At 32.9% G+C, this 23,189-nt stretch overlaps 1 protein-coding gene and 1 long non-coding RNA gene across 8 annotated transcripts in view; one reads left to right on the top strand and one right to left on the bottom strand.

Moving 5' to 3' along the window:
* LOC128249440 (uncharacterized) overlaps window positions 1-3,707 on the bottom strand; it is a 349,834-nt gene extending 346,127 nt beyond the window's left edge. Inside the window, exon 1 of the long non-coding RNA XR_008265561.2 lies at window positions 3,685-3,707. This is a non-coding gene — a long non-coding RNA (uncharacterized LOC128249440). The remainder of the gene's footprint in view (window positions 1-3,684) is intronic.
* Window positions 1-23,189, top strand: part of LOC106881593 (protocadherin beta-15) — a 319,651-nt gene that overhangs the window by 187,113 nt on the left and 109,349 nt on the right. For 2 of the 7 annotated variants that reach the window (XR_016244290.1, XR_016244291.1), the window contains exons 3-5: window positions 7,189-7,339; window positions 15,460-15,506; window positions 21,283-21,536. Coding sequence is in view for 2 of the 7 variants with exons in the window: in XM_052973057.2 (XP_052829017.1) it covers window positions 7,189-7,339; window positions 21,283-21,536 (405 nt within the window). In the remaining 5 variants the exon portion in view is untranslated. Of the gene's footprint in view, window positions 1-7,188; window positions 7,340-15,459; window positions 15,507-21,282; window positions 21,537-23,189 lie in introns of those variants that run through there. The other 5 variants (XM_052973057.2, XM_089362700.1, XR_016244293.1 and 2 more) reach the window with 3 other exon arrangements.

Genomic DNA, 23,189 nt, shown 5'->3' with positions numbered 1-23,189 from the left:
ATTTGCTTCTATCCAGAATCGAAGGAAATCACTACTATTCCCTTCAAACTTTGCTTTTGTGACCTGGACATCAATGTTTTGAAACTGACCTACTTTCCATTACATTTCAGACAGATTCAGCACTTAATTGCTGACGCAGAAATATTGTTATATCAAATATTCTGCTCAATTCCACAAATTTGCTTGACCTTAACCACTTGAGCATGTCCCTTAGTGGCTGACAATATGTGCATCTCTGATCATGAGCAGGAGTAGTGACGGAGCATCATAGCCATGCATTGAGAAAGATTCTTTGGGTGTTTGAATAATTCACCCCTGGAAACATGATTGTTTCATTCATCATCCTTAAACAACCCTTCTTCAGGTGTCTTTTGAATAGGATGGGCTCCTCAACCCAAAGATAATTCTAATTGGGTCCCACCCACAAGGACATGCACTGTTTATCTTAATATGAGATCACCATGTTGTGCACATATGGCTGTGATGCATGTGCCTGGTGTACCCTTATCAGACAGATAGTCCTGATGGGTATATTGGGCTTCATATATTTGTACAGTCTCACTTTGATGGCATACACTGCTCTCTCAATAATGATAATAACAACAATGTTAATAATAATAAATGCCAAAAGTGGGATTTTCCAGGGAGACTCGCTGTCCCTTTTAATATTTGTCTTATGTTTGATCACCCTCAGTTTAGTATTAAGGAAGGCAAAGATAGGGCATCAATTAATAAATAGTAAGGAAAAACAAACCATTTGCTCTACATGAATGATCTGAAGCTTTTTAGGAAGAATGAAAAAGAGATAGATCTTTTAATAGAGACAGTAAGACTCTTTAGCAAAGATATAGGCATGGAATTTGGCATAGATAAGTGTGCAATATTAGTCATGAGAAGGGGACAGGTAGTCAACAATGAAGGCATTCAGTTACCAGATGGCCAGACATTAAAATCATTGAAAGGAGGAGAGAGTTATAAGTATCTAGGAGTATTAGAATCTGACAAGATACTAACAACAGAAATGAAAACAAAAATTTAGAAGGAGTACATTAGAAGGGTGAGGAAACTAATGAAGTCAAAGCTAAATGGTCCAAATCTAGTGAAGGCTGTAAATACTTGGGGAGTATCATTACTTAGATACTCAGCAGCTTTTGTAGATTGGACAAAAACTGAATTAGCAAAGCTAGACTAAAGAACTAGGAAGGAATTCAATATAAATGGAGGACTCCACCCAAGGGCAGGAGTAGCAAGATTATACCTACCTAGAAAGGAAGGCAGAAGAGGGTTAATATCAATAGAAGACTGCATGGAGTTAGCTAGAATAGATATAAACTCCGAAGTAGGTACAAGTGAAGAAAGTTCATTAAAAGCTGCTAAAGTCACAGCAAGACATAGGAACCCTCAACAAAGTTAAAATCTAGAAAAGAGAACAGAAATTATCTGACTGGTAGGAGAAGGAGTTGCATGGTAGATTCTCAAAGATAGTTGCAGCAAATAGTAGTAGTGAGAGATGGTTATGGTTGCTGAAAGGAAAGTTCTATTACTCTGTCAGACTGACAGAGTAATAGAAGCTAGAAGGCCTGATTTGGTAGTCGTAGAAAAAGAGAATAGAAAGTGCCAGATAATTGACTTTATAGTCCCAAATGATGAAGAAATAGCAAAGTACCAGGACCTAGCTATTGAATTATAGAGACTGTGGAAAATTCGAGTAAAATGTATCCCAGTAGTTCTAGGTGCATTGGGAACTATCCCTAAAGATCTGAATGAATGGATAGAGGAAATAAGCATAAAACCCAGTTTAGTACAACTCCAGAAAACAGTGATATTAGGGATAGCTAGGATACTTAGGAAGGTTCTTGGCATCTAAGGCTACTTGTTGTAGCCCAATGTTAGGATTCTTTTCTTCTCCAACAGTCTAATCTTTTGAGTGTATATGAAAATAATAATAATTATAGTTTCAAATTTTGTCACAAGGCCAGCAAGATAGGGGAGAGGGCAAGTTAGTTACATCAACTCCAATGTTCAACCGGTACATATTTTATTGACCCTAAAAGGTGTGTGCTGCTCTCTTACTCAATTATAATGGTATATTTTTTAATGGCCTCAAGAGCAATGAAAAAAAAAAATTTTTCAGGACAAAACAAAGACAAAGAGCAAAGGAGATTTACATATAGATTTAAATATACATGTGCAAAAAACACAACAATACGAATTAACAAGAAAATTGAAAATAAAATTTCCCAAAACTGGTAGAGTACCACTCTGGGACAACCAAAGAATCCTGTCAATAAAAATATGTACTGCAACAATATTTGTAGTTATTTTAAATCCTATCTCTACTATCTATCTCAATGTATTCTGTTATTCACCAGCTAACTTAATTTGGTGCTTATTATTATGGTTGGTTTCTTTACATTCATTTTCTTTTATCTTTTTTATAAAATTTTAAAAAAAGATTTTGCTTTCGTAGACAACTTTTTAAAAATATCCGAGTATGTCATAATGGTATTTCACCAAGTAATCAATATTTTATTTATCCCATGCAATTTCAATGAATAGAACCAATTGCTGAAGTTTTCATAATCATTTCTGTCAATCACTGCTAGGATTAATTCCTCCAGACTTCAACATATGAGAATGAGAAAAACAGGTGTTGCAACTGACATCTTTTTCTAAGAGCTTTATTTGTTCATTTGACATCCATTTTATCATGCCTGCATAGGTTGATCAGAAATGCATCTGAGACAGGCTTTTATACAAGATCAAGGCATCACACACACATGCTCAATAGGCTGAAACAACTTCGACATCACTGTCAAAAATATTCTTTTGTTTAAGAATAATTAATTTAGTACTCATCAAAAGTATAGAGTCACCCCTCAGATTAAATGCAAAATTGTTTTTATTATAATTAAACCTAAAAACAAATAACACACACACACATATATATATATATATATATATATACTTATATATATATATATATATACTTATATATATATATATATATATATATATATCTTACTAATTTAGAGATGAACCACCACTCTACAACTCAGAACCCGTCCAAATCCATGTTGTGAGGCATATACCATCTTAATATACCTAAGATTTAAATCTAAAAATTTTAATTAAATAATATATTACATAAATAAATCATAGAAATATTAATTTTAAAAAATTTAAAAGTTAAAATTATAAATTGGACAGTAAAAATTACCACGATAATATACACTATAGAAGTATAGATGTAAACCGTTAGTGCTAGTATATAGACTCCGTGCATTTCATTGCTGAAATAGGACTATATAAAATCATAAGCAAATTCTATCAGAGTTCATTAGAACGGGGAAATGATTTTACTCCCAAAATCAGTCACTCTTCAGCTCAAATCTCTAAGAAAATACCTAAAATCATTCAAGGAATAAACATAAACATGAGAAATAAATATATATATACAAAGAGACAAAATCTGTAAACTGATCCCTACATTAACGGTTATTAATATAATTATTAAGAGTTACAATCTAAAAATATTGAAAAAGAGTATTATAGTAAACAAGGTTAAAACATTATGGAATAAGTAGATAATAGTAAAAAAACGTGTTAGTGTATGAAGTTACTAAAAGATGGATGTCAATACTGTTTATAAAATTAAAATTAAAATAAGAAAACATGACTTACCTGCCGGTGAGTAACTGTGGACTGAATCAAAATGGCTGTTATAGAATTTATACTAAAAGGTCACGTGATAAATATGACGTCTATTACCCAGAAGTACATGCGTATTATAATTTCTAAAATAATAACGAAAATATCGAAAAATAAAATCTACCTAAAATAAAAAGATTCTTGAGGATTAAAATTAGAAAAATACTTAAACTTGCAAATTAACGCAGAGTAATAACTATATACATACGAAAATTCTACATTACGTAAATAATGCTATGAACATTAATACTGAAAAGTCAGGTGATAAACATGGTGTCCATTACCAGAGCTAAATACGTATTATAATTACTAAAATAGTGATGTTGAAGGATCATGACTGTAGTGAAAATGATAACAGAAATACTACCTACATTGGATCGACTTGCAATAAAATTAAATCCCGGGTGGCGCAACATATGAATTCTTTTAAGAATAGAAATTTAATGAACTCTATGGGCCTTAGTAAATCCATTTGGAAACTTAAATAAAAAAGAATAGGATACGAGTTAAAATGGGAAATAGTTTGCAAGGTTAAATCATATAGGATAGGGAATAAATTCTGCTTATTATGTACTAACGAATTCAAAGAGATATTATTATCTAATAAAAAATAACTCCCACGATGAACGTAATATTAAATGCAGACATAAATTAAATTACTTATATAATAAGTTTAGATAACTAACTTATTTATTTAAACCTAGGATTAGTTACCAACTTATAGTTATGATCAGTAGCGTAAGATACAACAAATTAGCTTTAGAATACACTTTAATCATCACAATATTATACAAATTGGAACATATAACTACCTTTACCTTAAGTATTCATCGATAACATGAGCAGTCTTTTACACTGTTTCATAACATTTTTTAAGTAATACATAACTTTCGTATTTGGTATAGTTATTATTCTGTGTAAATCTGTGAGTTTTAAGTATTTTAGTATTTTATTAATCTTCAATAAACTTTTTATTTTAGGTAGGTTTTTCTTTTTCGATATTTTCGTTATTATTTTAGTATTTCCCCGTTCTAATGAACTCTGATAGAATATGCTTATGATTTTATATAGTCCTATTCCAGCAATGAAACGCGCGTAGTCTATATACTAGCACTAACTTTTAAATCTATACTTCAATACTGTATATTATCATGGTAATTTTTACTGTCCAATTTATAATTTTAACTTTTAAATTTTTTAAAATTAATATTTCTATGATTTATTTATGTAATATATTATTTAATTAAAATTTTTAGATTTAAATCTTAGGTATATTAAGATGGTATATGCCTCACAGCATGGATTTGGATGGGTTCTGAGTTGACTGAGTTGTAGAGTGGTGGTTCGTCTCTAAATTAGTAATATACATATATATTATATATTATGAAACCCGGTGTAATAATATACCGATTTTTGCCTGTAAAGTTAAAATAATTTTTTTATTCCTTAATATATATATATATATATATATATATATATATGACAAATATCTAAGAATGGGGTCAACATGTGATACTATACAAGGAGGAGCTTGTGCTCCACTGACATAACTCTCAGGACCACTGAGGCACACAGCCCACCATACCAACACAAAATAGACTAGACCTTTTAGTATATATATATAGAGAGAGATAGATAGATAGATAGATAGATAGATAGATAGATAGATAGATAAAGACAATATTTATTTGGTCATTCATTTAGCATCTATTTTTCCATGCTGTCATGAATTGGAGAGGAGTTTTGAGGCAGGATTTTTACAACCAAGATGCTTCTCCTGTGATCAAACCTTACCTGCTTTATCAGGTAGAGTATTTTTTAAAAGTGTAGTGGAAGAAGTCATAGTACCAACTAGAAATTTCAGCAGCACCAAGTAAACTATTAACAATATGTGCAAACACAATCATGCATTTACACATACAGGCACATATACAGACACACATACAAGGACACACATACACACACACATATGATGGACTTTATATTGTGTCTGTCTACAAAATTCACTTATAAAGTAGTGATGATGATGATGACGAGGATGCTGATGATGCCATTGCTGCTGCTGACATCATAGTTATCAGTGATATTGAAGACAGTGACCATGATGACGAAGATGACAATGATGATGAAAATGAGGATGATGATGACGATGATGAGGAGGATTTATTAATAAAGTGTTCTCATTGTAACATATGGTATTTATTTTATAAAAAGATGTCCAAATGTAACTGATAATGTTTAGCATAAATATTTTTTATAACTGAATTTAGGTCTTTGAGGTATGTGTGAGTCTCTGTGTGTCTGTGTGAGTCAAATCTATTTATTAGAGGAAGGTATGCCTACATATCGGGTGTATGCTACAAATACAATTAAATCTATATATTTCAATATATACAAACATCACATTATGTCATTTAAAAGTTCAACCAGGCCTGCGTCCATATGCAATGTAAACACCAATAGATTAATTTACTCACCATACCATATTAATTTCTCCCTTGGGCAAACAAATCAATATTTTTATGCAGAAAAAGGTTATTGTAATTGATAAAATTAACCTCAGTATTTTGCTGGCTTTTCATATATCAATGTCTGAACTGATGTAATACAAAGTCAACTCTCAGTGGAATTTGAACTCAAAATGATAGATTTAATTTAATACTTTATCATATCTATTCATATGTTCTGTGATATCTTCCAACTAACAGCTCTCTGTACTCTGCTTCAATATAGATTTCTTACATTGTCATAAAGTTAAAAGAGATATAGTCAATCAATTCTAGTCACAGAATGTACTTGATATTTATTTTATTAATGCCAGAGGGATGAAAGACAAAGGTTGAACCTGGCAAAATTTTGAACTTGGAAAGATGTATCTGAATGTGTTTAAATGCTGTTGGGCATTTCATAAGTAATCTATTCTTCCTGTGAACTCACTGACCTTTGTGCTCATTGCTAATATTAATCACCAAGCTATGAAACACTCCACAGAGCAGATGAACCAATTAACAATATCTATATATGAAATTATTTCTTGCCTTGCTCTTGGGGTTACAACATCAAAGTTATTTTAGGGCAAGGCCTGAAATGATTTTGCTATGTACATTTAATCGCAAAGTTTCTCAATTTATTTATTGATATTGTGCATGGCTTGTGAAAACTACAGGCAAGTCTTAAGTTTGTGTCTAGAATGATATAAAGTGAACAGGGTCTCGTAATAAAATATTTGAAAATTCAACTAAGGACATCTTACAATACTTGGTTGACTCAATCAGCTTTATCATGCTTCAAAAAAATTAATAGAGTAAAGAACCTTGTTATTAGTCAAGCAGTGACAAATTCCATTAAAATTCAATAGTAGATTGGATTTTTCCAACTTCCCCTCACAAATCTACATTGTGTCTAGAAGAGAGAGAAAAAATTAATTAATTCTCTACATTTGATTATTGTCGTTATCTTGTATATTTTTTTTCATAGATGTGCTTTCAAGACACTGCTGTGACATCTGGTGCAGGTAAAAAAGAAAAACATCTGAATGAATCTTCAACAATATCATCTCGTTCAGATGACTGTGGTCCTAGCATTAACAGTGAAGGTGGAAACAACGGGCTTTATGAAACACTAGCTGGTAAGTTCAAAGATTACAACCTATCTGTGGCATGCAATGCATTCAAATGGTTTTGCTCTGATGGAATCTTTGAACTATGTACAAACAAGGCACTATTAAAATTGGTTGAAGTAAAAAGGGGAATTCTCTATCCCTATAGGCTACATTTTTATTTGAGAAACAGAATTAGAAGCTCCCCCGTAGATTATTTGCTGGTTGAGTCAAACCTGGTTAGTGAAGGTCAGCTAAACATGTTGGAAGTCTAAAATAATTGCAGCACACAGTATGATATTTTTAGAGTGAAATACTTATGTTTGAAAGATCTAAGGAATACAAGATTTTTTTTTTCTTCTTTATGTTTGTATTTTCATCTCAGCAAAACATTTTATCTTATCAAGAAGACCTAATGGAGGGAATATTATTTCAAACCAGAATCCAGTAGTTTGATAGTAACAAAGCTTAGCATTATGGTATTATTGTAGTCTATTTTATTACACTGACTCTTATTAATTTCCTCATTGTCATCATCATCAGTATTATTATTATTATTAACAATGACTACTACTACTAATAATAATAATGATAATAATAATAATAATAATAATAATGATTTCATTTGTTTTCCACAAGGGTGAAGGATGAGGGGGACAATACAAAGACAAAGTGTAGGGGTTTGCATATAATGAAATGGTAAAAAAGAAAAGAATTAAGTATACACGGTATACCTTGAAAAAGAAGGGATATATGCATAGCATACAAAGGTTAAAAAAAGTGACAGTAGATAATAATGATAATCCTTTCTAATACAGGCCTGAAATCTTTGAAGAAGAGGCTAGTTAATTACATTGATTCAATTTGACTGGTACTTATTTTATTGATCCCAAAAGAATGACAGGCAAAGTTGACCCCCAGCAGTGGATGAAAAGCTGGTAGCATGCTAATGATTCTGCCAGCCCACAGCCTTAAAAATGATAATAATAATAATCAGCGTTTAATGTCTGCCTTCCATGCTAGCATGGGTTGGACGATTTGACTGAGGACTGGTGAACCAGATGGCTGCACCAGGCTCCAATCTGATCTGGCAGAGTTTCTACAGCTAGATGCCCTTCATAATGCCAACTGCTCCGAGAGTGTAGTGGCTGCTTTTATGTGCCACCGGCACGAGAGCCAGACAGACAGTAATAAAAATAATAATAATGATGGTTTCAAATTTTTGCCACAAGGGCAGCAAATTCAGGGGAGGGGATGAGTCAATTACATCAACCCCAGTTTTCAACTGGTACTTATTTTTATTGACCCTGAAAGGATAAAAGGCAAAGTTGTCTTTGGCAAAATTTGAACTCAGAATGTAGTGATAGGCGAAATATCACCAAGCATTTCCTCTAGCACGTTAATGGTTCTGCCAGCTTACCACCTAAATAATAATAATAATAATAATAATAATAATGATGATGATGATGATAAAAAGTTAATCTATTACTATTCCATCATCATTATGATGACAATGACGACCACCACCACCACTGTCATCATTATCATTGTCATCATCATTACAATTATTAATAAATTACTGTATTTAGTTTTATAATGATTTTAAATAATAATGATGATGATGATGATTTCTTCTTTTGGCTACAATACCTATCTCCACTATCACCAACAACACATAAAAGTAAAAGAAAAAAAATTATTGAATTACTGAACAAGAATAAATTTTACGTCTTAACTCTTAGTTCAATGTGTCTCTATTTATTTATATATAAAGCTAGCTGATCTTTTTTCTAAACCATAAAAATCCACATGAATGGCGCTTATCTCTGGTTTCATGGGAAACACACCTTCTCCCTTACATACAGACACTGGATAGGATGAATGTTAATTCCATTGCAAAAAAAATTCAAGTAACTTCCCAAACTTCTTCATCCCACACCAAAAATATATATGTATACATAAAAAAAAATTATGGAAGAACTAAGATGTTCTTCATGTTGAGAGTGTACTTTAATAGATATGATCATAAGGTGAAGCTGGATGACAAATTAAGATAAATACTCACTCTGAAACTTTCCTATTTGTTCTTTATTTTTTTTGTCATTTTTGAATTTACACCGTTTTTCATCTTTCCTAATAATAATAATAATAATAATAGTAATAATAATAAATTCTATATTTCATATCACTCTAAATTACTAGATTTTAATGTATTTTATATCATTTATTATAATATCTAATCAGAAATATTATGGATGACATCTTAGATTAAAAACATCATAGTTTTCATTGTCTAACTTTAAATGTCTCAGATGTTTTTTGTACAAATGTTTAACCTGTCATATTTTTGTCTGTATTTTCTGTCAATAACCATTGCCTAATTGTGTATCCTGGCTTATGTGGTTTTGTATATCATTGTTAACAGACAGATAAAAATGTGTCTGTTTGTCAGCATGTTACATACGTATAAGTGTGTGTGTGTGTGTGTGTGTGTGTGTGTGTGTGTGTGGCTACCTATGCACCCAGCCATCAATCGAGATTTTCTCTACCTATCTATCTATTCATCTCTTTGCCTATCCATCTATCTACACAGAGTCATACATATGTAAAGACATACATATATATAGGAATGGGCAAAAGTAGGTATACAGCTGCTTAATATGAGTGGAATATTCTTTTCATTTCTCTATTTATTTTTTACCTAAGTGATTCATAAGTCATCTAAAGGATCTGTGGAAGATGTCTAGTTCATTGAAAGCACTCTTCTTTTTTTTTTATACTTCTTGGGACTTTGAGTGAATGCTTGAGCCACAAGCATTTCATTTTCTCATTAGTAAAACTGACTGGTTGACGATTTTCCTGTGCATTGCAGATGGACATAGTCTGCTCAAATTTGGCATATATTCTTAGATTGCTAATTTTGATGGAGCTAGTCTTTGAAATTCTTCAGTCCATTTCTGTAATCTATGTTTTCTTGTACTTCTTGCTAATCCACTTTCATTCATCGTTGGTCAAATTTCCAGCCATATAATAACTTAGGAATAGTTACTTTACTATAGAAAGAATTAGTTAAAACGAATGTAGAATCTTAGAATTCTTATCCTAGAAAAAAAAAAAAAGAAGCACAGTAATGAAAAGAACATTCCACTCATATGCAACACTGTACGTCTACTTTTGCCCACCACTGTATACATGTGCCCAACTGAGTCTATAGTAAATGAAACTTTTTTATATACACATCAATTCAAATGGTCCTAGTCACACTGAAAACAAATTGGCAGCAATTGCTTGTTCCATATATGGAGATGTACTCCTTTGCAACAATAGACATTATACCAGAATACTATTGGGGTGGAGGATAGTTAATTACATTGACCCCGGTGCTCAACTGGTATTTATTTCATTGACCCCGAAAGGATGAAAAGCAAAATTGACCTTGGTGGAGTTTGAACTCAAAATGTAAACAGACAAAATGCCACTAAGCGTTTTGACTGGTATGCTAATAATTTCTCCAGCTCACTTCCTTATATGGACATGTAATAATATGTAAACAAATATGAAAAGTTATAAAAATTAATCTATCAACATTTACAACAAATTATAAAAATTTCTATAAAGCAACTGCAGTGAATAAAACGACCTTTTACAGAAAAGTACTTGCACAATGACTGACGGAAAATTTCTAAGGAAAGTTCAGTTAAAGTCTGTGGTGAACCTAGGCATCAACACGGTCAATAACAGCCTAGTAAATGATGACTGGAGAGATATTAAATTTTTTATATACTACTTGTTTCAGTCATTGGACTGTGGCCATTCTGGAATACTATCTTGAATGGTTTTATAAAGCAAATTGACCCCAGTACTTATTTTTAAGTCTGGTAAGTACTCCATCAATATTTTGTGTCTAATGCTGCACAGATATGTGGATATAAACAAACCAACTCTGGTTGAGTAGGGTTCAAACACAGACACAAAGAGACATACACACACAAATATATATATATATATTATGGGCTTCTACAGTTTCCACTGATCAAATTCACTCATTAGGCATTGGTTGGCCTATAGATTTAGTAGAAGATGCCTGAAGTGCTACACAGTGAAACTGAACCCAAAACCAAGTGATTAGAAAGCAAGCTCATTAACTACACAGCAATACCTGTGCCAATAAATGTTTAAGTTTTTGTAAATTGTTATAGATTTTTATTGGTTAATTGCAATAAATCTTTATAGATTAATTGTAATAAATTGTTAGAGATTATTATAAATTTTTATAGATTAATTTTTATGAATCATTATAGATAAATTATTATACATTTTTATAGTATAATTTTTATAAATATATTACCCTTGTTTACATATGTCCAAGTATGGAGCCAGTAATTCCCACCAAGTTGCCTTCAGCATGACCTAAACAGATTTAATTAACAAGTGTCAGAATGCTTCAGGATTGCAAACAAGAAACTATATGTAGTGGCTCATACAATCTCAGCTTTGAATAAATATTATTCTACTCTAAAAACAGTATTGGGCACTTTCTTTCACTTAATTGCATTTTACACTAGTGAGATACAACCAATCCTGTCAGTCTCTCTGTCTATCTTTCTAGCTATTTATATATCTGTCTACCAAACTGTATCTGTTTCACTGTCTATCTATCTATTTACATCTTTATATCTATTTATCTATCTGTTTATCTGTCTCGCCATCCATCCATCCATCTCTATCTTTATATTAATTGATTTATCTGTCTTTCTCTCTCCCTCTTTCTCTCTCTCCACCTGTCTGCCTGTCTATCTATCTATCTATCTATCTATTTGTTTATCTATGTCTGTCCATATATATCTGTTTTTATATGTGACCTTGTACATATGCATGTATATAAGTATGCTGCTATTGTATATTAGTACCGTGTCATTTTTTTTATGGAGGTAAGGGCCTAAGGAAGTAACATTTTTTTTTTTTTTTGCTCTAAGGAAGTAATGTTGAACTTATGATACATGTCACCCAGGAGTGACACACCACAGGTTTTAAATAAAAAGTAAAAAATAAAAAATAAAAAAAAACTGACATTGTTAAAAATCAGGTTCCCTGTAAAATCATATAAATAAACTTAACTGTACCTATGTCTTAAAACTAAAACACATGAATGTATGTAGGTAATTCTCTAAAATCCGGATTAATAAATAAATTAGTACGTTCATAAACTAGGCTAAAGACTGGATCATCACCATTGTTTACTGATGTTTCTATTTATTTGTAAATCCTCAGAACTATTCAAAAGTGTGTAGAAGACAGCAAGACAATGTTTTAGAGTGTACACATTTTAAATATGAGCACAAGCGTGGTTGGTGGGTTAAAGTGTTTATTTCATGAAAATAAGATCAGTCATAGCTGTGATGTGAAGAAGCATAGTTTTGCAATGGCATGGTTTCAAGTTCAGTCCTAGTGTGCAGTACCTTAGGCAAAAGACTTCTACTATGGCACCAGGCCAACTAATAATGCCTTACGAGTTAATTTGGTAAACAGAAGCTGAGGAAGCCTGTCATGTATATGTGTGTGAGTGCATGCGTGTGTGTGTGTGTGTGTGTGTGTGTGTGTGTGTGTGTGTGCGTGCGTGTTTGTCTCTCCCACAGCAAACTTCTCAATAACACAGCTATTCCTATAGCTTCAGGTACAACATGACAATGCAACAACTTCAGAAATTATCTTTTATCATAGCTGTGAGTTAACAAAAGCCTCTAGTGAAATTAGACAGACAAAATCTGTGTTGAAACCAACCAAAGTGATTATTGCACTCTTAAATAGTAAGCTAAATCTGTTGCCCTGATCAATGCCACCAAGACCATTTGAAGCAATTGCAAAGGTTCTAGTTGCATGCTGCTCATGATTAAAGTGAAAGTTGATGTGGTGAGGTGGGAGAATGTTTCATTCATAAGTGTTGCATAACGTATCTAATTAAGTTTCTTGTACTTTTTAGTTTAAATCTTGCTAAGGGAAATGTTGTTATTCACTCCATTGCAATCAATGAAAGCAATAAGTAGCAGTCATCCTCATCATCATTATCATCATCAATGTTTTAATGTCCACTTTTCCATGCTTGCATGAGCTGGACGGAGTTTGCTGGAGCAGATTTTCTGTGGCTAGATGCCCTTGCTGTCACCAGCTCTCACCTGTTTACAAGCAATGTAATATTTCCCCTTGGCCAAATATGTTTTCAAAGAATACTGGAAACGAATGATGCTGCTTATATGATAGTGACACTCATTTACAACTATCACGTGATGCCAAGACAAGAAAACACAAACACACACTGCCACTTCATTGGTTCTGATGGGTGTTTCAGTTGATCGGATCATTGGATCAACCTATTCAAGAAATTAATAACATACACATGGCTGAGCACTCTACAGACATGCTTTATTTTACATTGTTCCAGCCCATGTAGTTCTCAAAGAGATTCAGCAAGGCACAGAATGTGACAAGGTTAGACCTTTGAATTACAGGTACAACCCATTTTTGCCAGCTGAGTGGGGCAGGAGAAATGTGAATTAAAGTATCTGGCTAAAGGACTCAATACGCCACTAGGTATCAAACTCACAACTTTATAATTGTGAGCCAAGAACTCTAACCACAAAGCTACATACCTTCACAACAAACACACACACATATATGCACACATGTGTGAATGTACATATGTATGTGTGTGCGCATATATATATATATATATATATATATATATATATATATATATATATACACATATATATACACACATACATATACACAATGCACTTCTTTCAGTCACCATCTACCAAATCCATTCACAAGACTGTGGTTGGTCTAAGACTATAGTAGAAGACCCATGCCTATGATACCATGCAGTGGGACTGAACTTGAAACCATAAGGTTGCAAACTCATTAATCACATATATGGCGAAGAAATCAATGAAATGTTGTCAATTCATCATTGACCTCTTCTTTACCAATCAATTTGTTGTCCATCAAATAATTAAATAATTACCATGTCAATCTGTTTGTCAAATTGTCACTGAGTCACTTCAATGCCTTGTCAGTTCTTCATCACTATGCCAGTCACTATAGCAACAAGTTTGTAAATGAGGCATGAACGAGGTAGTGAACAGATGTTAAGAAATACAGATTTCTCTTCTTTATGTTAATATGTGAGGAATAACAAAAAACTGAAAAAAGTGTTAAAAAAAATAAAACAAAGAATGGATTAAGATGACATCCCTATTTTTGTATAATTCCTTCATTATTTTAGTTTCTCAATTCTACTGCACTCATCAAAATGTCCACATTCCACGCTGGCATGGGTTGGATAGTGTTTGACAGAATATGGTGGGCCCAAGGGCTGCATCATGTGCCAGTGTCTGCTTTGGTATGATTTCTCCAGCTGGATGCCCTTCATAATACCAACCACTTCACAGCATGCTTTTTCTTTGTGTCACCAGCACTAGTTATAGATGGTTATGTAAATAACATTGACATATTAATATATTGGGGGGGGGGGGGGGAAATCATTAAAACTAAACTTTATGTTAAATTCAAATTCCGATAAACGTAAACAAACAAACGAAGTTTGCTTTTAGAACCGTTGAAATGTCTTGGAAAGTTAAAGAAGTGATTTTTTAATTCTCAAACGCAGGATAACGCTAATAATATAGCCTGAACAGGATAAGCTACCCCTGGCCACCAACACTTTTTTCTGCAAAATAGGGGTAGCTTATCCTGTTCAGGCTATATTATTAGCGTTATCCTGCGTTTGAGAATTTAAAAATCACTTCTTTAACTTTCTAAAATTTATGTATTTAAAGTAATACCAGAATGAAATAATCTGGAGACATTACAACTTGGATATTGATGAGGAATTGACCTGGTAACAAACTGATTAATGTCATTGACAAATTGATTGACAAAGTATTGTCCTAGTGCCAAAACAAATTAAGAAAAGAATTTCTTAAAAGTAAAGTTCTTGAATAGAAATGAAATTATCATTATAATTATTATATTTAATGTTTTAAAAATGCCTATTATCAATATCACTCTTATCATTATTACCATTATCAGTATTATTATCATTGTTGTTATTGTTATTGTCATCATTATTGTTGTATTATTATTCATAGATGCGAGTTCTTCATTGCATCACCAGGATCATCTCCATATGCCTCAGGTGTGTGCAGTGTTGCTTTTGTTGATGTTACCCCACTCCAGCTTAAATTGTTTCCACTTTCTTAAATTGTCCTTGCTTTGTTAAATTTTCCCTGCTTTGTTTCAGTTATTTTGCTGGGAATTTTGGGGGTTTTTTTAATGTATTTTTGTAGGGTCACTGGCTCTTAATTTAGGTTTTTTAATACTTTCATTTATTAGATTGTATGTCTTATACTTATTTTTCATAATGACCAGTTCTTCTGCAGTATTAATATAATACTAATTGCAATTTTTTTTTCTATTGGTTCTACTACTACTATTGAATGTAACAATCTTTAAAATAATTGCCTTTAACTGCTGCTTCACACTGAATTTTGTGACTGTGTGCTTCAGTTAAAAAAAATTAATTTAGTTTAGGGGTTCTGGATGGCAGGATTGGTAGTAATGACAGACAAAATTCCTGACAGTATTTAGTTATGTTCCTTTACAAGAAGGATGCTGAAAAGTTCCTGGCTTTGAGTAAAAGAAAATACAGGAATATTAGTTAATTATGATTTTATTCAACATATTCCCCTCTCAGATTCACACACTTATTGCAGCAGTTCTACAATTTTCTCAGGCCCTGTAAAAGAACTTGGGAGGTTAGATTTCCAACCAGGCCTTTCGCAATACCTTTAATTCCAGGAACTTTTCAGCACCCCCTCGTATATTCAGGATTTAAAATCTTGGTGTGGTCAAGTTCTAATAAAATAAATACCAAAAAATTACCAGAGTTGATATAAAGATCTGTACCCCTCTGTCAGAATTCCTGATCTTGTTTTTAGTCAGAAATTGATATTTAGTATCATCGGTAGTTGAGAACATTGTTACTTATGACAGCAATAAAAGTTTTACTCTTCTCAAATGCAGTCCTGTTTGTTTGTTCATTTTTCCATGCTAGCATAGATTGAACATGGACTTATTTGACACAGGATTTTTACAGCTGGATGCTGTAAAATCTTTACTTCTTTTTCAAGTAATGGATTTTTTATTCCATAGGTTTTTGAAAGCACATCAACAAAAAAGGTCAACATCACTGTTTAGTTCAGCTGGTGTTAAGTAAAGCTATGTAATATCTACATTTACACACACACACACTTATATTATATGCTTTCCACATTTTTTGTCAGAAGCTATAGTAGAAGACATGTGGCCAAAATTCTAAGCAATGTACTGAACCCAAAACCACATGGTTGTAAAGTACATGGCCTCGTTGTCAGGGTGTTGCAATAATGATTGTTAGATCATGGTTTCAATTCCAGTGTGTTGTGTTCTTGAGCAAAACAGTTCATTTTACATTGCATCAGTTCACTCAGTTTGAAATGAGTAACCTGATGAAAGACCAGCATCCTATTCAAGGGGAATGTTGTGATCTTGGTTACTTATATACCATGGAAACCAGATAACTCTCCTGATGCACCTTAGGGCTCAGGACAAAACTACTACTAGAATGCCCTGTGTAGCAGAGAAAGCAATGAATGCTTATGATCTGCAACTGAAAGATATACGAGTTAATTAAATTCAGCTTCATGTCCTATATTAATTAGTGAAAATGGTTGAGCATGAGACAGTTGAATGATTTGGTTAAGTCCTATTGAATATGATACATCCATTTATGATAAAGACTGGGCATGAGTAAATCTTAGAAACAAATGACTCTGAATCAGACGTTGGCTGATAAGATTAGGTGGTACAACTGCTAATAATTTGATTATTTAATGTAAATGGCTAAGATTACCAGGTAAAGAGTTACTGGGTGTATGAAGTGTAAAGATATGAGCAGCAAGACGCTTTGGAGGAAAGCACAGGGAAGGGGATCTAGTTTTGGTCAAGATGACACTGGTTGAAGCAAGTAGAAAAATGTTGCATTGTAGACCTACTCAACTGATAACAAAGGTCTACAGTAATGCTAGTGATGATGCTGATAATGATGATGAAGATGATGATAACAATGATGACAGTGATGGATGGTGAAGACAATGCCAAGAAACAACATCCCATGATTTGCAAACTCCCTTCCCACCCCACCCAACCCCGCCCCACCATTTATCGACTTTCTCCAATTTTTAGACATTTTCCAATTATTCCTTTGAAATGTTAGTGATTTGGGCAGCACCACTCAGTAGACATATCACTTCACAAAGAATTCAACTGAAGTTTAGTTATTACATTGGAACAAAATGCTTTGAAATAGTTGGCCTTATGCTTTACAATCTGAGATCAAATTTCATTGAGGTCCTTCTTTGCTTTTCGTACTTTTGGGGATGATAAAATAAGTACCAGTCAAATATTGGGGTCAATGTAATTGACTTATACTTTCCCTGAAAAACTAGTAGCCTTGTGCTAAAATTTGAAACCATTATTATTATTATGATTATTATTATTATTAAGGTGGTGAGCTGGTACTATCGTTAGCATGCCAGGCAAAATGCTTAGTGGTATTTCATCTGCTGCTACATCCTGAGTTCAAATTCCGCTGGGGTCAATCTTGCTTTTCCCCCTTTTCAGGGTCAATTCAATGAGCACCAGTTATGCACTGGGTTAATGTAATCAACTTAATTCCTTCCCCAAAATTTGAGGCCTTGAGCTTCCAGTAAAAAGGATCATTATCATTGTGATTAAGGCAATGAGCTGGCAGAATTATTAACATGCTAGACAAAATGCTTAACATTTCTTCTGGCTAAATGTTCTGAGTTCAAATACCACCAAAGTCAACTTAGCCTTTTATCCTTCCAGAGCTAATAAAATAAATACTAGCTAAGCACTAGAGTTAATACAATCAACTAGACTCTTCCCACAAGTTTCAGGCTTTGTGTCTATAGTAGAAAGAGTTTTTATTATTCCCCTGATTGTCAACAGTCTTCACTAAATGTTTCATGCTTTGGCTGTGTGGTAAGTAGCTTGCTTACCAACCACATGGTTCCGGGTTCAGTCCCACTGCATGGCACCTTGGGCAAGTGTCTTCTACTATAGCCTCGGGCCGACCAAAGCCTTGTGAGTGGATTTGGTAGAGGGAAACTGAAAGAAGCCCATCGTATATATGTATATATATACATATATGTATGTGTGTGTGTATGTTTGTGTGTCTGTGTTTGCCCCCCTCCACATCGCTTGACAACCGATGCTGATGTGTTTACGTCCCCGTAACTTAGTGGTTTGGCAAAACAGACCGATAAAATAAGTACTAGGCTTGCAAAGAATAAGTCCTGGGGTCGATTTGCTCAACTAAAGGCGGTGCTCCAGCATGGCCACAGTCAAATGACTGAAACAAGTAAAAGAGAGGGAGTCCTTTTAAATTTTTTATTTTCAAATTTCTGTCGGGCACTCCCCCCACATCCACCCATGCAACCCTTTTATTTCACATTTGCAGTTCTGATTTGGTGGTGTTGTTTAGCTCCAGGTCACCTGTGACTTTATGTCTGATTGCTATATAAACATGTACACATATATATTAGAGTAACATGAAATACAAGTATATATATGTAATAAACACACATACACATGCATACATAAATGCATAATACATTTGTGGATCTTTGGTTAGAGGTATTTCAATGTTTCTTAGGCATTCTATTTTGCTTGAGCAACCCATCCACTCCTGCTGCCCACCTCCAAAATGTCAGACTACTAAAATCTTCTCCTACTTGTATTTTTGTTGCTAGTGTTGACCTCAGTGGAACATCTCCTACTACAGCTTTGGTTCGACCAATGCCTTCTGAGTAAATTTGGTAAACGGAAACTGTGGAAGGTTTTGTGTGTGTGTGTGTGTGCACGTATATTTTTTGTGAGTATATGTGTGTATGTTTGTCCAACGACACCACTTGACAGCTGGTGTTAACTTGTTTACACCTCCAAAACTTAGCAGTTTGGCTAAAGAGAATAATAGAATAAGTAACAAACTTTACAAAAACATAAATAAGAGGGTCAATTGGTTTGACAAAACCCTTCAAGGTGGTGCCTCAGAATGACCACACCCCAATGACTGAAACAGGTAAAAGATAAATGATATATAGTACTATGTTGTTGTACCCATTTCAAAACAGAGTTTCATGAGAGAGAGGTTTAGCTGTTAATGCTAGACTAGCAGGTTGAGTAAACATGTATAACAGTCATGGGCAAACTGTAACCTGTGAGACTTTCTGAATAGCATGCCAATGAAAAATTATCAGGGCCTCATGCCTGATGATGAGCCATGTCTCATGTGAACTACTACTCAAAACTGGTTGCCCATGATTGATGTAAAAACTTCCTTGTTGGCTTATATTGAAATTTTTAACCTCACCATTGGTGAGATTAAAGGATCATATTATTTTTCATCTTCCATTTGACTCAAGAATTCATGTTTGTGTATCTATTGTATATTCAAGGATCAGTTCATTAATCCTTTAGCATTTAGACTGGTCATACCAGCCCAAATATTCTTCTTATTTTAAGTTCAAACTAGCTAGATCTTGCCTCCTCCACCTCCCCTACAATGTCATTCCGAAAGTTAAGAAGCACATCATTGAAATCTCAAAGCTTTAAGACAATGCATGAGTAATTCAAAATAAGCATTACATTTGATAAAGAAATCTGCATGTTAAAGGGTTAAAATATGCATTTCAACCAAATGTTGAGCTGCCTTAAAAGAGGTCATTCACTGTCATTGCCATCATCATCTTGTCATCATCATCATCATTGCAATCTATTATCGTCATCACTTTTTTGTCATTAACAACATCCGGTTGTTTTCAGGAGATAAGATTTACATACAGTATGATAGTAAAATGTGGAAAAGTAATTAATGTAGAACTTGTTATCTCTGTTTGATAATGACTGTTTGCAAGTCATTGCTTTTAATGCAGTATTTATTCTTTTTTGTTGTACTTTCTGTTGTTATTGTTATTGTTTGTCGCTTTTACTACACTGTTATTGTTATCATCTTTTGCATCACCAACATTATTATTATTATTATTATTATCATTTTATTACTATTATCATCATTTTATTACTATTATTACTATAGTTATTATTATTTCTTGCCTTGTATTGTAATACTGTGACTTTGCTACCCTTGTATTCAATGAAATTAATACCATTATTATTATTATTATTATTATTACTATTGGAACATACTCATGTCATTTATGTTTTACACATTTTTTTACCATCTTCCTTTTTTTCGCAATTTGTACTTGTAATGTTCCATCATTTCTTACCCTTCTGGCAAGTAAAAAGATGGCAAACTCATTACCATATCAGACAAAAGGCTTAGTAGCTTATCTTACAGCTCGACATTCTGAATTCAAATGTCACAGAGGTTCACATTGCCTTTCATACTTTTGGGGTTAGTACCAGTTTAGTACAGGGATCGATGTAATTGGCTAGCACCTCTCTACAAAATTTCAGGCCTTGTGCCCAAAGAGGAAAGACTTATTGTTAATATTATCATTATTAAAGCAGTGATCTGGCAGAATTGTTAGCAAGCTTTACATTCTGACTTCAATTCTGCCAAGGTCAACTTTACCATTCATCTTTTTTTTTTATGGGGGGGGGGGGTCAATAAAATAAGTACCACTCGAGCACTAGGTTTGATGTAATTGACTTACTCTCCACTCAAAACTGCTGGCTCTGAGCTAAAATTTGAAACTATTGTTATTATTATTATGATTTTGATTATTATTATTATTATCATTATCATTATTATTATTATTGTTGTTGTTGTTGTTGTTATTATCATTATCATTATTATTATTATTATTATTATTATTATTATTCAGGAGTTAAAACTAGTCAGCCTGAACAATTAAAGGGCCTAGGCAGCGATGCAATATTACCACAGACACTCTCAAACCTTAAAGATACCAGTACCAGATGTTTTTACCAACCCAATGTGACTCAGAATGCTCCATCTAATGATGTTATTGATCTAAAATCCTTAAGAATTAGCAGTGCCAGTCCATCACAACCATGGAATCTACCAATGAGGAACAGCTTTACCTCTTATGCAAAACCATTACCAGCTGTACCCAAGGTGAAGTTTGTTTTTAAGCTTTCTTAATGAATGTTTCTGTTTTTTATGTCGTGTTATGTGATTGATTTCATTTTTGATGTTATTGAGAAGTACCAGCATGCCACTCAAGCAAGCCATACATGCAATTTGTATGCCACACAAGCAATCAGCAAAATGTTTATGTATAACTTATATATTTTGTGCTTTTGACATGACAAAAAAGTTACCATAAAAAGTCTATATTAATCCTATATACAAAGTAAAACAGCCTGTTGTTGTTTCTACTCAGCATGCTACTTGGGTTTTGGTGTATCCCAGTCAGCAGGTAATGCCTTGATCCTATATAAATTTCTAGTGTATAAAATAATTTGTATCTACACAGATATACACAGATGATATGTTGAAGCAGCTGTAGTCTATTGAACTGAATATAGTAAATATTTCCTAGTGAAATAAAATGAAATGTTGAAGCTAACTTGCAAGATTTGAACTAAGTCTTAAATCAACAAAATTAATTATTGCTCAGTGTGTTACCAACTGTGCCACACCTACAAACCTGATAATAATATCACAATAAATTGTTTTAAAATAATAGTAATAACAATTATATTGTATTTTGGCAGAAGGCTACTAATTTTAGGGTGTGGGGTTAGTTGCATGATTATTTATTGTATTATTTAAGTTTACGTTTTTGAAATAAACAAGCTTTGGAGTTAACAAAAAAGTGTCACGCTTTATGTGTGTGCATGTATGCATGTGTGTATGTGTGTGTGTGTGTCTGTGTGTCATTATGCAGTTTTATTTCAGGATTTCTTGCCAATAGAGAAAGAACCAGTTTCTAACCAAGAACTAATGCTCCTTCATTTGAATTTTAACATCAACAGGGTACTTCTATATGTATGCATATGGGCAGATTTGTATGTATTGTTTTATGTATGTCTTCTCATGCATATACTTGCATATCTAGAAATGCTCATATATACTTAAATGATAAGCTTCTGGAAAGTTTTACAGACTTTTACAGTTCCAGTGATGGATTGGATCTGTAGTATTCAAATCAGCTTTCTCCTTTCTCTCTGTCTGTCTGTATCAATCTATCTATGTATGTATGTATGTACATAAGTATGTACATACATATGTAAGTGCTTACATACATACATATGCACATACATACATATGTACATGTATTCATATATATGTATTTATATATACAAAAAGATGGACAAATAGACAAACAGACAGACAATTAGATAGATAGGTAGATAGATAACATTAGATTAGATTGAATTATATAATATCATATTATATCTTATATATACATATATATAAACATGTATATATATATATATATATATATATATATATATATATATATATATACATACACATATATGTCTTTGAAATGACCAACTGATAAGCCAATATGGTACAGGACTAGTAACTGATGTGATTGGCATGGCATTGCATTGAATCTGTTAAAACAGTTGAATATCAAACTGCCAAGTTCAGCTGATTGTAAATATTTAATGCTATTCAAAACAACTCAGTGTAAGCAATAATCGCAGTCACTGCAAAACGCTGACTTATCATATTCACTGCACATGAGTAAAAGTCAGAAAGTAAGTCTTCTGTATTGCCACAATGTTGCAGTGTGTGAGTGTGTGTATATATATA

This window comes from Octopus bimaculoides, chromosome 14, assembly GCF_046866305.1.
Source record: "Octopus bimaculoides isolate indiv1 chromosome 14, ASM4686630v1, whole genome shotgun sequence".
Taxonomy (NCBI): domain Eukaryota; kingdom Metazoa; phylum Mollusca; class Cephalopoda; order Octopoda; family Octopodidae; genus Octopus; species Octopus bimaculoides.
This window is presented reverse-complemented; position numbering and strand designations above follow the sequence as displayed.